This window comes from Fistularia commersonii, chromosome 36 (assembly GCF_037954325.1).
Source record: "Fistularia commersonii isolate RoL2024-O1a breed Wild chromosome 36, RoL_Fcom_v1.0, whole genome shotgun sequence".
Taxonomy (NCBI): domain Eukaryota; kingdom Metazoa; phylum Chordata; class Actinopteri; order Syngnathiformes; family Fistulariidae; genus Fistularia; species Fistularia commersonii.
The window spans coordinates 905,465-921,830 of NC_141319.1; the positions used below are offsets into that span (position 1 = coordinate 905,465).

The 16,366-nt window shown below is 39.7% G+C and overlaps 1 protein-coding gene across 1 annotated transcript; it reads right to left on the bottom strand.

Annotated features, from left to right (window-relative positions):
* Nucleotides 1–734: 734 nt before the first annotated feature.
* On the bottom strand, nucleotides 735–7,648 carry pax1b (paired box 1b). The gene is made up of 5 exons (XM_086143188.1): nucleotides 7,611–7,648; nucleotides 6,071–6,673; nucleotides 4,426–4,553; nucleotides 3,297–3,525; nucleotides 735–1,122 (listed from the first exon to the last, which is right to left on the bottom strand). The coding sequence occupies exons 1-5, from the start codon at nucleotides 7,612–7,614 to the stop codon at nucleotides 1,058–1,060; spliced, it is 1,029 nt and encodes a 342-aa protein (XP_085999314.1). The 5' UTR covers nucleotides 7,615–7,648; the 3' UTR covers nucleotides 735–1,057.
* Nucleotides 7,649–16,366: the final 8,718 nt, after the last annotated feature.

Below are 16,366 nucleotides of genomic sequence, written 5' to 3' on the forward strand. Positions count from 1 at the left end.
GTGAAATCCAAAATATCTACCATAAAAGCGACACGGCAAATTGAACATATTTGTAATATTGGTTTCTCATGTCAAGCGGTCATAATTGTCAGTAAAATGCTCAAAAAAAGGGAAAGAAATTTGTATGCATGAAATGAAAGTGATGATGAATTATAAATATAAAACAAGGATCAAGAAGTGAGAAGAAAACTATCTTTAATTTTAAGATAATTAATCATAACAATATCAGTAATAATATTGATCCATTCATTCATTATCTGCCGTATATAGACAAACAACCATTCACCATTCACATGTGTCAATCATACATCTGGGCATTTTTTCATAATAATGCTTATAATTGCCATTTTTGTTATTATAATAAGTTATAATTATCTAATTATTAATCATCAGCACCATTATTATTAATAGTAGTAGTAGTCATAGTCGTTTGAGGTTGTCTTGCTACTTTTGTTCTGTTTGTTTTTTAAATTGAAGTTGGTGGAGTCAAAAATAAAGGAAAGGCTGATTGAGGCTGGTTCCATTATTTCGAAGGAAACGATTGTCCCTGTGTTCTGATTTCAAATTAATTTGGCAGACATTTTTAAAAATGTATGCTTCTCTTATTTTCACAGACCGTTACATTTGTCACAAAAGAGATTTATCAAGTTTCACACAAATATGAAATATTTGTAACCGATCTCAAAAGATCATTGAAGCTCATCATAGTTCACACTAACTCACAACTATGGGCCACAAAGTGCTTTATTAAGCACAGTTACATAGAAATACTTACAGCGAGGTCCAAATTTTCAGGGATAAAACAGATTCAGCTTGGTTACAATGTTCATTTTCAAAAAGAAATAAACACTTAAATACAAGAAATGTCTGTTTTGTTTTTGCACAGAAAAGGATTTTGTCTAGTCCTTCCTGCCCGACTTCTCTTAAGCATCACACCTTCCTTCTTCAGGTCTTCATCTTTGGGTCAAGCGGCAGAAAAGGTCCCTTTGTCGACTCGACCTCCTCCTGCAAATAAATCCCTGCGGTCTTTAAACGTCACGTTGCGTCCCCGGCATCATCACGAGGCTGTAAAGAGTCTGTGAGCTCCCGGCTGGTGTTTGTTCAGCAGGCTCTTCCTGTCGTCTGCAGAAATGGACGACAAACAACAAAGGGACGATTTATCTAAAAAGGTTAGGGGCTCCAAACTTGAACCGACAACCAAACTACAAGATCAGATCAGAAGAATGGTCGGAATTGTTCTGCTTAGAGGAAAGACCAAAGAAAATAGCAATTATTATATCTATATTTACGAACACTGCCCCCTTTTTTTCTCTCCTGTTCTTTTTCTCACATATCCAACATCATCACGGAGACGTGTCACACATCAATGTTTTACAGTGTCTAAAACAGAAGCCAAATAATCTCTACGTCAAATCTTCATTTCATCATTGTAGGCCATTTTAAGCTCATCATGACAACGCCTGTGTTGCTGCTGCAAAAAAAAAGGATGGAAAATAACCCGCACCCACCCACTCACCCAAGATGTGGGTGTTTTTTGTTTTTTTTTATAACCCAAAACATAGGATGTATCATATGTGGTTTATCTTGCAGGTCAGTTTCTAAAGTTTGTAATTTTCATCCTGGAAAAAAAAAAAACATCAACGTTCCCCTTCAGGTCCCAGACTCCAAAAGAAATATAAAAAAAAAAAAAAAAAAACCCAACATCTCAAATTGTCAGCTCTGGACTTGGAGAAAATTGCTGGAGCCGAAGGAATACTCCATCGGTTTGACTCCATCGTTCCTGTAGGAACCACTTCAGAAGGGATGACAGTGATTTATCTGGTTTGGGCACTCGCTTGAGTCCACGGACCTCCGCCAGGTCCCAGCAGCCCTTTCATTTCATCAGCCACGACCCATAACTGTCTGGCCCCGGGCCCGGATGGACGGCCAGGCCATGTGGACGTAAACATTGATTCCATGGAGATAAACTGAGAGGGTATTTTGGCAAAAATACGATGCCTAGAAGAATTATATTCATTTTAAACACTCTAAAAAGGTATAGTATAAAAGCAGAAGTGTAGTGAAAAAAAAGAAAAAAATTGCAGTTGAAATTGGAAAATTGGTGAAGACGCCCCGATTGTAACAACGGACACTGAGCTGCTTTTTGACATGAGGTTGCGATCGAACAGGAATTGGTCTCAGTCTATATTGCAGCACTTTCTCACACACACACACACACACTCACACACACACACACACACACACACACACACACACACACACACACACACACACACACACACACACACACACACACACACACACACACACACACACACACACACACCTTGCAGTTTCAAAGCACTTTAAACCTACTCGCATCCATCCGTTCACACACTGAAGGCTGCAGAGCTGCCATGCAAGGTGCTAACTGGGCCATTGGAAGCAACCGTGCGTGTTTCCCGAGGACACTTCAACATGAAGACACGAATAGCCGGGGATCCAAAACCCCCGACCTTACCGTCGGAGAGATGCCCTGTACACCGACTGAGCCACGGCTTCCTTTTCATTCCATACGGAAATGACTTGCCTGATTTTTAACCGGTTTTGTCACCATGGTTACACAACATTCATTACGTTTTTTTGTTTTTTTTGGGGGGGGGGCGGGGGTTTCTAAACACGTGACAAAAACTCATCCTACGCTTGCCCTGATGCAGACGCACATTTTAATGTGTGCATTGTGTTTTATCCAAAGTTATGGGAAGCGCAGTCTGGCCCCCTCCTAAAAAAATATGGTGAATAAAAAAACGAGGAGTTGGTGGCTCTTCTTGCCATGGTTACTTGAACATTAGTGAAACTCATCCTGGTCAGGATGGAGACTATTGGGGTTTGTGAGAAGCTGCAGGAGGAATGGTCTCCCAAAAATATAACAACATGGTTTCGGCGACTGCTGTTGCCATAGTGACTCACTATGTCACTAAAAGTTCCTGTATGACACGTGAAGCAGTGGGAGATGCAGCTCAAATCCACTTGTCTTTGTCACTATGGGTATTCTTAAACGATCCTGTGGTCATTTGTGTTGACGTGGTTGTTGACACGGAAAACAGCGCACTGGTTTTAGAAAGGACATTTGGGGGCTTATGAAAAGTCGAGGTTGGGGAATAGGTGCCATGTGCAGGTAAACGGTTGCTATGGATACGCCAACAGCTCAGGAGAGAGCTGAGGGACAACCTGCTGGGAAAATTTCCTTCTTCCACAAGATCACGCCACATGGAAGGCTAGCCCTTTGCTTTTACCATCGTGTCAGGTTTTCTCACCTTCCCTCGCTGCCAGTTTGAACGTGGTTTGTAGATTTGCGGCTTCCGGCAGGGGTGCGGCGCCGGGCTGAGCCAGGCCAGGGGCCAGACTGTGGGCCAGACCGGGGCCCTGAGGCTGCCAGTGTGGTCCGTGGGTCACATAGCTGGCCGTCGGGCCTCCGTACACGCTGTACTGACTTGGAGGAGAATACGCACATGCCGAGACGTAACCGGGCAGACAGGACGAAGACTGAGGAAAATTAAGGAAAGGAATCCATAAAAACTTGATCTCTGATCACGTCAAATTTAACCATTTGAAATGTGTTTTTAGAAAAAAAAAAAAAGATGTAAAAAAAAAAAACAGGATTATTTGTTTCTTCCTGAAGATCAACGGTTTTAATTTATGTGGTAGAAAGGGAAAACACCCCCCAAAAAACAACAATAAAGTTGAATCCTAAAGTTTTCAGAGGTTTGGAAAATGAGATGTCAGTTAAAAAAAAAAAAAAAAAAAAAAAGAAACATCAATAAATCAAAGGCATCTCTATTTTAATTATAGTACCATAAATGATAAAGTCAAAAACATCACAGGGCCAAATATAGAGACCACAACCATTCACTCACGTCACGGAGCTGCACAACCACGCACTCTCCTATTTGCACGTCTGGACAATTTAGGGTCTCTAGTGAACCTCCTGAAACCCATGCAGGCAAAGGGAGAACACGGAGGCTCCACACAGACAGGCCCCTCTGTTGGGATTAAGCCTCCTGGCTGTGAGGGAGAAGCGCTAGTCACTAACGCCATCTTTTATAGATGATCGAAAAACAACAAAAAAAATGGAAACCAGAAATGTTTTTTATTTTTAAACTGTGTCTTATCTACCTCTGCATTAGGGTCTGTAGCAGTTGTTTCCACACTGACTGAAGTTATGTGTTTTAACTGCCACTAGTGGTGCTAATTTTAAAGAAGTCCTCGAAAGAGGACAAGAGTCGGTCACAGAAATATCTGAAATGAAAACGACTTAGCGAGTTTTTGTTTATTGTTGTTGTTGTTGCATGGAAATCTGGTCGAAATACAAAAATCTTAACTTGAAAATTGGCAACAAATCAACAAGATTTGAGAGAAAACTAAGGAACGTCCAGCATCATCTACCTGCTGGGGGTATTTGAGGTCCGACTCGTTGATTTTATTGGTGCTGTTGATCCCGGGAGGAAAGGCCCGGCCACCCGATCCGGTCCAGTCCTCCACTTTGGCTGCAGATCCGTCGGAGCCTGAGAGAGCTGAGGAACACCGCAGACCGAGATTAATCCTGGGTTGACATCTAGATTTAACTTGAGAAAAAAGGTGTCTTTTTACCTGACAAGGTTATAAAATTGACGGAAAACAAAGTGGATTTTGGTTAAAGTCGCCGGTGAAAAAACAGCCATCGCCCAAAGGCTCCTGGATTTATGGATTTGAAATTATAAATCAATAAACATCGAGGCCCCTTGAGACAATTTCTTGTCCAGATTCTCTTTGGGTGAGGGTAAAATTTTCATGACCTACCGTCATTTAAATGTTTTCATCACGTTCAGTTACATGAATCAGAGAATAGATATTTGAAGTTAAAGATGTTTGAAATATAGTCAAACATTAATGACAGTTTTCATCTGTCATTAATTGAAAGATGCTTTCATATATATATATATACATATATATATATAAGTGTATATATATATATATATAAAAGTATATATATACTTATATACTTATTTCATATAAGTATGAAATATATTTATATCATATTTCTATATAAATAAGAAATATATATATTATATATAAGGAAATGAAATTAAACCATGCAAGGACAAATCAAATGCAATAATGATTATAATAATTTAAAAAATGAAAACGCTACTGTTTTAAAGGTTTTTGTCAGCTTTGAATTTCTATCTATGAGAAAGCATTTCATATTATTCTCATTTTCACACAGCAGTGTTGAATAGATGGGGGGGAATGTCGAAAATAAACAAAAAATGGAGTGAAAATGACATTCAAGCTGTCCATGAGAAGTTGGTAGAGATGAATTTTTAGCAAAGATTGAAAAAAAGTAAATGGAATTGAAGTGGAAAATGGAGGACATGCACCCACCAGCTTTTACAGAGGGAAAAAAAGAAGAAAGTGAACATATTAAAAAAAGGAATTCCTTCTGTGTGTGTGTGCAAAAAAAGAAAAAAACAGAGGGAAAGAAGGGAAAGAAGAGAAAAGAAAACAGGAGATGAAAGAAAAACAAGAAATTCATTCCAAAGACCGTTTGTGGAAATAATCTACAATAAACAGATGGGGAAATAAATTAAAATTGCAATCAACGAAAGAAAAGATATAGTCTAGAAAAGAAAAAAAACTGAACATAAAGAAAAGAAAGGAAAAGAAGTGAACATTTAAAAAAGAAGTTAAAGTTAAAGTGTCTTAAAAAGCTGCTGGGACAGAAGAAATGACAGTGAAATGAAAAAGAAGAAAATCCCAGACTTATAAAAGAAGACGATGACAGAAGCGATGTGACAATAAAGGAGCCGGAGGGGATGATGACGAAATTAAAATTGCAATCAATAAAATAAGATATCAAATAAGAGAAGAAGAAACGGGGATAGAAGAAAAGAGGGGGAGATAAATGATAAAGAATAAAATTAACCAAAGAACAAGTCGAAAAACAAAAAACAGAAAAAGATATGAAAATAAAGACGGGGGGGGGGGGTCATTAAGAAACGAAAATTGCATTAAAAAATGGAAAAAAGAAGACTAGTGACGTGACACCAACCCGCCGGGTCCATGAAGGCCCGGATGTCCAGGATGTTCCAGCCGCGGGTCAGACCCATCGGGCCGCCGGGGCCCCCGGGGCCGCCGCCCCCGGCCCGGGGCTCCGGGTACGCGCAGCGCTGATAAACATGTCCGTAGGGCAGCTGAGGCGGGACCGGCTTGCCGCCGTCGTAGGCTCCGGGGCCGTGCCCGGGCCCAGCCTGAGCTCCGGCGCCGGTCCGGTTCCGCAGGATCCGGCTGATGGAGCTCACCGACGGCACGTTGTACTTGTCACAGACGCCGTCGGACAGCAGCCGGTCCCGGATCTCCCAGGCGAAGATCCCCGGGTCACCGAGCTTGTAACGTCGGATGCTCTTGACCACGGCAGGCGTGGTGACGCGCGGCTTGCTGCCGCCGATGGCCCCAGGCAGCACGGAGCCGGTGTCGTTGTACCGCGCCAGGATCTTGGATACGCAGCCGTGGGAGACGCGCAGCTGGCGGCTGATGTCGCAGGGCCGCATCCCGAGCTGCGCAAGCTCCACAATGCGCAGGCGCACCGGGGTGGGTAGCGGCCGGCCGTTCACGAACACGCCGCCAAGCTGGTTCACCTCCCCGTAGCTCTGCTCTGCACCGGGAACACCGGAGCCGCCGAGTCACACACACACTCACTGACTTGTTTCTTTTTTTTTTTTTTACATTATTTTGAAGAACCGAAAAAGTATTTAAAAAGAATATTTTTTTTCTTTTCACTTTCCAAACTGTTTCCATCTACTTTTATAAAACTGAATGAGGCTGTTCCAAAATATTTTCATTGCCAATAAGATGAATGTATCTACCAGGACAAAATGACAATCTAAATGAACTGATCCCAGCTTAAATCTTGTTTTTTCTTGTTTCTTATCCATTAAAACTAAATTTATCAACAATAAAAAAATGGAAAAAAAAACAACTCACCATTTTCCCTCTTTCAATTGTATTATTGACTAAGCGCCTTTTATTTGGTCGTTTTTTTCACTCCAATGACGCTCAGAAAGCTATATTATTTTTATCAATTGTTCTGTTTATTGCTCATTATATTGACATTTCTCTTATTTTTTCTGACCTGTGATGCAAAATCTAGTGATCTAGGGAAACACAATTGAGGTTGTCAGTCAAAAATTTTAAAAATAGTTAAACACTGAATGTGTCAAATGTTTGAGGTCAACTCAGTGTAAAAAAATGCACTGAGTTGAAAACAAATTCAAGCGAAAAAAAAAATCTAAAATAAAATCCATCCTTTCCCCATTTCCATCAGGCTTTTAACTACATTTATTTCAGTTAATTTGTAATTTCATTTGATGTGACGCAGATCATTTTGTTTTTGATCCTTAAAATCATTTCTGCTAATTGGATGTTTCATTTCCAACGCAAAAACAGATGAAAATGTGATTACAACTAAAACCGTTCACTTTTTTTCTTTTTCAGTTTTCAGTTTGTAACTTTAGGATTCACAACAAAAAAACAAAAACAAAATGCCTCACAAATGTTGCCTGCACTTGCTGTCCGTAAACGCTGGTGCTCACCCATCAGCTGATGTGCTGTACGTCCCGCTGCTCCTCGCTCAGCCCTTCGACTGCTGCTCCTCTCCTCTGCTCCTCCTCACCTCCTCACCTCCTCTCCTCCCCTCTTCCCCTCTTTCTCTCCCCCTTGCATCACTTCCTGTCTGGGGGGGGGGGGTGATCATCTGGCGTGAGCAGCGGCAAGAAGACTGACGACTCATGAAGGCACCGTCTCCCCCTTTCCCAGACACACAGCCTGCCAGGTGACCTGTTTCAGGCCTCATTCCCCTGGGTTATGACCTTTGGATGGGTTCTGATAATCCCAGAGGATTACAGTGAGATTTGGCAGGTGGAGAAACTTTATAGAGGTTTTGTTCGGCTGCTGTTAGTCACTGTCAATAATCGATCAAACTATCAACAAGCCCCCTAAGCCCCCTGAACACTTTGGGAGAGGAGGAAGCTGTGTAGCATCAGATGGCTGCATGGACAGAGATGGATTGTAGAGAGAGAGAACCTCACCACCAAATAATGGACCATCAAGCAGGATTTCAACCAGCATGTGGGTTTTTGTGTTAAAATGTCATATTTTGAACGCAAAATCCCGGGATCGACCCTCGGCTTACCCTCTGACCCTGTGCTTTGTTCCTCAACACTAATTCTGATATGTAGACATATTCCAGATATTATTTTGGCACCAGGAATATGATCCCGCATCACTGAATTTCAAAATTGAAAAAAGTATTCCCCCCATTTGGCTAATTATCCAAATAAATAAATAAATAAATAAATAAATAAATAAATAAACAAACAAATAAATAAATCTGAAAATCTTTTTGAACCAATATTGAACACGTGTATGACATAACTATGCCTTTCTTCCCTCTCTCTCTTTCTAAATTTTTGGGTGATTTTTTTGAAAGTCACTTTTTTGCTGAAGTAATTATTTTGTAATTGAATTTTTTTTTATTTCAGATTGATTTCTTTCAAAAACATAGACCTTTTACCAATAAGAAATAGACATGAAAGTTATTGCAACGTTTTCCAGAAGTGAGCAGAACTTTAGTAGAAGGAATATAGGTGAATAAAGAATAACTACATGTGTCATCTTTAAAATTTTGCTTTTTCTTGTGAGAATAGTTATGATGCAAGGATTGGAGTGTGTTGAGACTCAGGTGTTGGCCGGTAGAGGGCAGTAAATCCGGGGAAAAGACAAACTCAATCGCCTAAAATCTACCTGCTGATAAATATAACGCCCACTTTAAAGATCCCTCAAACAATACATAAAATCTAGATTGATGTTGCTTTGAAGAGAATGGAAAAAGAAAAACACAAAATGTAAAACACAATTAATAAAAGAGGGGCCAGTAGTAGAATGATAAACATTTAAATTCTCCTGTGTGTGTGTGTGACATTGATGATGATGAAAAATGATAAAGGTGTTTCCCACAAATGTGCAATATATGAGTTTGATCCAATTGTGTCGAATGATATATAGAAACTAGGTTTTAAAAAGAAAAATGTTTTGGTCTATCAGTGAGGACACTATAGGCCAAAACCTCATACATTAATGAATCAATTCATTCATTCATCTATACCGTATCAATACTGTGTTATGGTTGCAGTGGGGCTGTAACTGGGTGCGAAGCAGGCCTCTACCTCTGTGAGAGAGGCCTGCCTCAAATTGAGACATACAACCATTCGCTTTCTCATTCACAAACATACAACTATTCCCTCATTCACTCGTCATGTAGCGACATACAGCCATTCACTCTGTGATTCACGTTAGGGTCATTTATAGTCTTAAACTGACCAACTGCATGGCATGATTTTGGATTGTGGATGAACCTGGAGGAAACCCATACCAACGCGTGGAGAACATGCAAACCCCGCGCAGAAAGCCAATCCCCCTTGTCGGAATTGAACCGGAGATCATGGAGGCAAGCGAAGTCCGAACCACCGCACCGCCCTCCTGCTGTAATCATAAGTTCTGTCAATAAATAAACAAATAAATAAATTAAAAAATATATATGTATTTTTCAATTCATCAAAAAGTGAATTTATTAAAAAATGAATTTTAAAATATTTTCAGTAACCATTTAGCCATTGGATATTTTCAAGACAGTTTTATAAAATGTACCACTAATTCTGTGGCCTTTTTCAATCAGCAAAAATGACTTTAATACAATGTCGCCTCCCTTTGGACAACATGCTGTATTACATTTTTCCGTCCGCTGATTGAACTTCTCATATTTTGCTTAACCTAACTTTGCTTAAAAAAATCCGAAGAAATTGAAACGACATTTAATTTATACAATTTATCATCCAGGATAATCAAGTCCTCTTCATGTCTCACAAAATTATAATTATTCCTTAGATTAAAATGGAGCAGCTCTTTCGAACAGACAACATTAAACAACTTAAATGATGGATTGAAAAGATCAAATATCGATTCATTATCAAAAATTGATATCGTAATTCTAATTTATAAAAATATCAAGAGCAAATTAATTATTATTTAATCAATTTACCGTAATAAGGAAGAGAAAATTTAATCATAATCCTAGAATCTGCCCTCAAATTTCTCCTTTGAAGCCTTTAAGATTCAAATCATTCAAAAAAATTGATTGAAATTATGTAAATATTGCTTTTTTCTTATCAAATTGAAAATCAAATCCTAAACGTGTTCGCAGTCCCTGGTGTGGCCAGCAGGAGACAGTCACAATCCAAGATAGAGGAGGCGAAGCTACATCCAAAAACCTCCTCAGCATCTTCATTTTGTCAGCAGTGATGAAATGATATTCAAAAATACTCAAAAAAATATTTTTGACACAATAAAGAAATGGATTTGAAAACAAACAAACGTGCTAGGCTTTTTTTAATTTTTATAAAATAGAACTTGATTAAGTTAGGTGAATGAGTTTAATGAATAAGTCTTACTTCCTCTATTAACTTTAATTCTACCCAAAATTTCATCTTTCCTTTGGGTGAAACATGTCTAAACAGTGAAGCTGCATTTGCCAAAAAAAGATAGAAAAATGAATAAACAAAGAAAGAAACGAGGCAAATGTGCATGTTTTTTAAGTTTCTTGCTGAAAGAATTTGTTGTTTTATTTCTTTTTTAAATGCTATCTTTTACATTCATTTTCATATTTTTCATATATTTAAAAACTTTGTTTATTAATAAAGTGTGTTTTTTTACTTAACATTACAACAAGAGGTAGGTTTTTTTTACTACATTACTTTTGATTATCTCAGGAAGTCACACTTTGATTTTTTTTTTTTGTTAATGCCGTTTGAATTTTAAGATATTAATGTGGGTATATCTCTGTCCCTTTCTCCCACTCTCTCTTTTTCTGTGTGTGTGTGTGGTCGGTCATGAATATAGAAATCTAATGAAAGCAACGGTTGGAATACCATGACAACTCCCAGCAGCTTCACATGTATTCCTAGCAGTTTGTGTGTGCGTGCATGCATGTGCATGTGTGTGTCAGGCCATTATAAAGTGCTCAGGGGGAATAAATGGGATAAATGCGGAGGCTGTGCAGCCTTTGTCGCTTTAGACTTGTCGTGTGTTTGTTTGCAGAGTCTGACCACCCAGCAGGATCCGACACACACACATGCACCCATGCACGCACACAACTTATGTCACACACATCACAGATACAAGACTAAAAACATCCAAACTAAACCAACAATTTGATTCTGCCATCACACGTTCTTAAAAATGTGAAAATTCTTCATGGTGTTCTGTGTGTGTGGAAAAAAAACAGCTATGAAAGTAAGACTGAAGTGTGTTTCTTGCTCACAGAGTTTCAGTCTTTTGAGGGATTTTCTAAGGAAGAGACACACAAGCCAGGGAGGAAAAAGGATCAGTGCAAGAATCAAAACAATCAAAAAAGAAGAAGATGAAGAAAAAGAAAAAGAAAAAGAAGAATTGAAATGCAATAGATTCAGAGGAACGGTCTCACCTCTCATATGGAACAGTCAGTATGGGTTTGGTCTTGTTTATTAATGGCATGAATAAAAGAAGACAACTAAATTGGTCAGAAATCCTGGCTTGGAGAAAGAAGGTTCCTGGTTTGATATTGAAGGGAGTTGTTTTCATGTGGACTTTGTATACTTGTGTCTGGATTTCTTCCATTTATTTCCTCCTGCAATATAGTTTTGATTAATGTTCACTCCAGCCTGTTCCAGTGAACTTCTGCTGGGCTACAGGGGTTTGCTGTTTTTTTTCAGCTCAGGGGAAATAGACCAGAACAATTCGTGAAATCTCAGGCAGGAAGTCAAATCAGAGTCCTGATCAGGACCTTCGTAATGAAGGTTCTTTCGGCAATGTGATCTGGAGGAACCTCCAGGTTTTGAAGGACAATCTACAGGTTCATCTTAAAATAGTCACGTCAAGCGCCTTCTAAAATTCACACATTTTTTTCAATGGAGTTTTGTATGTAAAATGATTAATAACATACCATAAATAAGCATTTTTAATTAGTAATTCTTGCATTACAAGTGGGGCAAAATAAATGTATCCTCATTTCCATCTTTATGTAATTAAGACACATGGTGAGTATTATATTGTTTGAAATTGAATAAATGCACTTCTTTTACATACTTTCCTTGTAGTTATACCACTTTTTTCAACTAAATGAGGATTGGAAAAGGAAATAAAAATAGCATTCGACATAATCCACAACATTATGGGTGTCACATTTATCTTAAAAAAGGTTAATTATTCCAATACTTAACTGGTCCTCTTTCACTTACTAGTGTGTAAAATGATTTAACTTTTTTGTTTTCCTGCAGCACTTCGGCATGATATTCCTGATGCTGCATTCTTTTTTTTCTTTTTTTTTGTCCTCGCTTAAGTTAAGACAGACTTCGATGATCCCACACTTGTCACAGCAGCACATCAAATAGTGCAAATAGTATGAATAGTAAAAAATTGTAAAAAAAAGTATACGAGGAAGGATAAAGATAAAAATGAACAAAGCCATGTACAATATAAACAACGTTTATCACTTTCACATTTCCACAGATAAACAAAATAATACTATAAGCGTGCACATTAGCAGTAAAGTGCACAATAAACAAATGAACATTAGACAGCGTAAAAATAATCAAGCCTAAAACCTTAAATCTATAAATATATGAAATCTGAGCATAGAGTAGCAGCAGTTATCTGTGCACAAAAGTCTTTACAACTCCCATGCAGACAGCAGAGGTGGCGGTAGTGCAAAATAGGGATTGAGGAAATGCATCTTGGGACGCTGGTGAGCATCAGTCCTGTGCTACAGGCAGAAAAAGTGTTGCATATTCATGCGGTGTGTAAATGTATTTCATTATAATAAAGCCTTTATTAACGCCTCTTCTGCAGGAACCGTTAGAATGAATGGAAACGAGTCTCCGCTCCGCTCTCAGCCTCTTGACTCCCGGGACCCCGCCTCCACCTCCGTCCTTTTTAACGAGTCGACCGGGACGCGTGGCGCACTTGCTGCGCGTCCATCCACCGGTAGTCTACCTCTCATGCCGCTGCACCTCCGGTCCTCCCGTTAACCCCCCGCCTCCAGCCCCGTGCATGGACACGACCCTCCCCGCTCCTCCATGGCTTTCGGCGCCAAGAGCAAAACGGGCTTCTCGGTGCGGGATATCCTGGACCTCCCGGACCCCGCCGGTAAGTTTGGCTCCTCCGGAACCGAGGAGGAGGACGCGGAAGAGGCCGTCGCTGCCGCGGGGCGGATGTTCGGTGGGAGACGGACGAGCGAGCGCGGAGGCTGGTGGAGCCACGGATCCGGTGACCTGCGCCTGTCAGGTGAGGAGATCTGTTTGCACCGATTAAATCAAACCCGGAAGCCCCCCCCCCCCATTTCAGCCTTAATCGTCCACATTCCATGTATTGTCATTTTTCTCAAATAAAATAAAAAATCATCGGCGTTTACTTATTAGAAAATAAATAAAATACACCGATAAATTCGAATACAACATTTATCGAAGATAGATATTTTGCTTATTGGGCATCTATCCTTTTTAGAGTTTAAAATAATGAAACCAAACATTTTACAGATGTGAGTCTGAGTTAAGGGTTATTCCAATCTGCTTAACCCTTGTGTTGTCTTGCGGGTCAAAAGTGACCCACTGCCATGTTTAGCTGTTGAAAAAACACCTTAACCTATTTTTTTTCAAACTTGAAATTTTATGACTTTTTCTAAAGAGACCCCATGATTAGAAAAAGTGATACTTCCTCTTTGTTTATGTTTCCATGTGGGCTGTACACCACTAGAGTACAAAGATGGTCTTACGGGTCATTTTTGACCCATAGGACAAGGGGAGTAAACACAATATTAAGATCGCACAAGGGTTAAATAAAGCCAATTGATGATTTAAAATGACTTCTTTTTTTTTTTAAATGGTCCTCTAAGTAATCAGGCTACCAGTTATCAGATTTACTTTCCCTAAGCCAATTGATTATTTAAAATGACTTTCTTTTTTTTTTTTCTTCAAAATGGTCCTTTAAATCTGATAACAGGTAGTCTGATTATTTACTTTCCCTACCTCCGTCTCCCTTGCAGTGAACGGTCTCCCCCTGCAGCCGCGCACAGAGCCCGGATGCCCGGCCGCGTCTCCGGCGTCTGAGAGCGGCGCGGCGGAGAAGAACCGCGGCCGGAAGCGGCGGGTCCTTTTCTCCAAATCCCAGACCTTCGAGCTGGAGCGCCGCTTCCGGCAGCAGCGTTACCTGTCTGCCCCGGAGCGAGAGCACCTGGCCGGGCTGATCCACCTCACCCCGAACCAGGTCAAGATCTGGTTCCAGAACCACCGGTACAAGATGAAGCGAGCCCGGGCGGAGCCGGTGCTCGAAGCGCTGCAGCTGCTTCCGGCGCGTCGCGTCGCCATCCCGGTGTTGATGCGCGACGGGAAGCAGGGCGACCAGTTGACGGCGCAGGAGCTGGAGGTGACGCTCCGGTCCGGGTTCGGCGTTCCCCTGTGCGGCATGTCCCCGCTGCTGCGGCCCGCCTTTGGCCCGGGGCCGCCCGGCATCTGCCTGCCAAACCCGGGGCCTCAGCCGCTGGCGTCCATGTTCCAGTGGGGCTGGTGAGGCGCTTTCGGAAGAGACTGTCCGCCACTTCCGGCCCGAACTTGAACTTCCGGCCCGACTTCCGTGAAAAATCCGATACAGATTTTTTTCTTTTCTTTTCTTTTCTTTTCTTTTCTTTTCTTTTCTTTTCTTTTCTTTTCTTTTCTTTTCTTTTCTAAACAAGTCTCAAAAGGAGAAAAAGTTGAAGCACTTTTACAAAATAAAAAAAAAAATAAACAACGACAACACATTTACTTTGTCTTGTTCCGGTTGTGAATCATTTAAATACTTTAAATCTTACCGATTAAATCCATATAGCTATTTTTTAATCAGCGGGCAAAAGACGTTCGATCCTTGATATGACTTTAAAAAAAGACTTCTGGAGTTTGTGACGTTTTTATTTGTGATTTTTTTCTGAGGAAAAAAATTTTGGTGTGTTTTATAAATATATTTATATTGTTGCTCGTTTTACTGGTTTTGTAATAAACTGGATATTTATGGCAGTGTAAATGTTTCATTTCTTTCTGAATATTCAGATTTGTTTATTTATTGACGCTTGCGTTGAGTTTATAATGCAGATTGAGTATTTCATTCCTGAGGTTAAGGTTTAGAGCGTTTTTTTTTTTTAACTTGACATTTATTTCTAATATATTTGTGGCCTGTGATGTGATAACTATCCCCCTTTGTGCTTGTGTCCTCGCCTGACAGTCCAAGGACTGAGTGACAGACGCAGGATTTAGGAGCTCGGAGGGCGTGACCCCTCACGGGTCTCAAAAAAACTCCAGCAGCGACAATCCAGAAGGGATTAGTCATTTTCTTTAATCCTCTGTTTTCTTTGTACGTACATTTATGTATTGTTGTATGTATGTTGATGTTGACAAAATCCCCAGAAATACAATGTGGTTTTTTTTTTGTTTTTTGTTTTTTCCAAAAAAAGAATCAGCACCAAATCTGGAAGGAAGGGAAGGTTTCATTCTAAGATTTGTTTTCAGTAAAACCCAAAATATAAAGAAAAAACAGGGTTATTGGTTTTAAGTAATAGATGAGAAAGTTATGCGGGACCTGAGAGGCGACTAGGCTTTTTACCCGACAACCGAATATTTACACAGTAAATTCGCAATGAACATATAGAGAGTGTACATTAAATACACCGGAAAGTGTTAAATGAAAAACCTGTTAATAAAAAAATAATAACTTTAATTGGCATTTTTTACAAATTGAATAAATCATATCCACCAGGTCACTTTCAAGAACCTCTGCATAAATTATTTTGTTCTATAAATAGATAAATACATAAATAAATAAATCAACACAAACATGCAAATTGACTGTTGATCACTACCAATTGTTGATTTGATTTTATATCATGAATTATAATATTTGACAGACTCCCTTGAGCTTTGGAGCTCAGTAAATAAACATTGCAGTGAGACATGACGACCATCACTCGTCAAGGTAACACGGTGACACGTATTATAACTACCATACATACAATGAGAAGTCAACTTTAACTAAAAAGTAGTATTGATGATGTGTTCAATGAATATGTGATAATCAATTAACACGAGGTGGGATTATGATTAGAAAAAAACAAACAAAATAAAAGACTATTTGAATTTGAGCTCATTTGAATTGTTGCTTTGTCAGTTTGTTTGACCTGATAAATACATTTGGTCTTGAGTGCAGAACAAGATATCCAATGTTTCTATTCCAT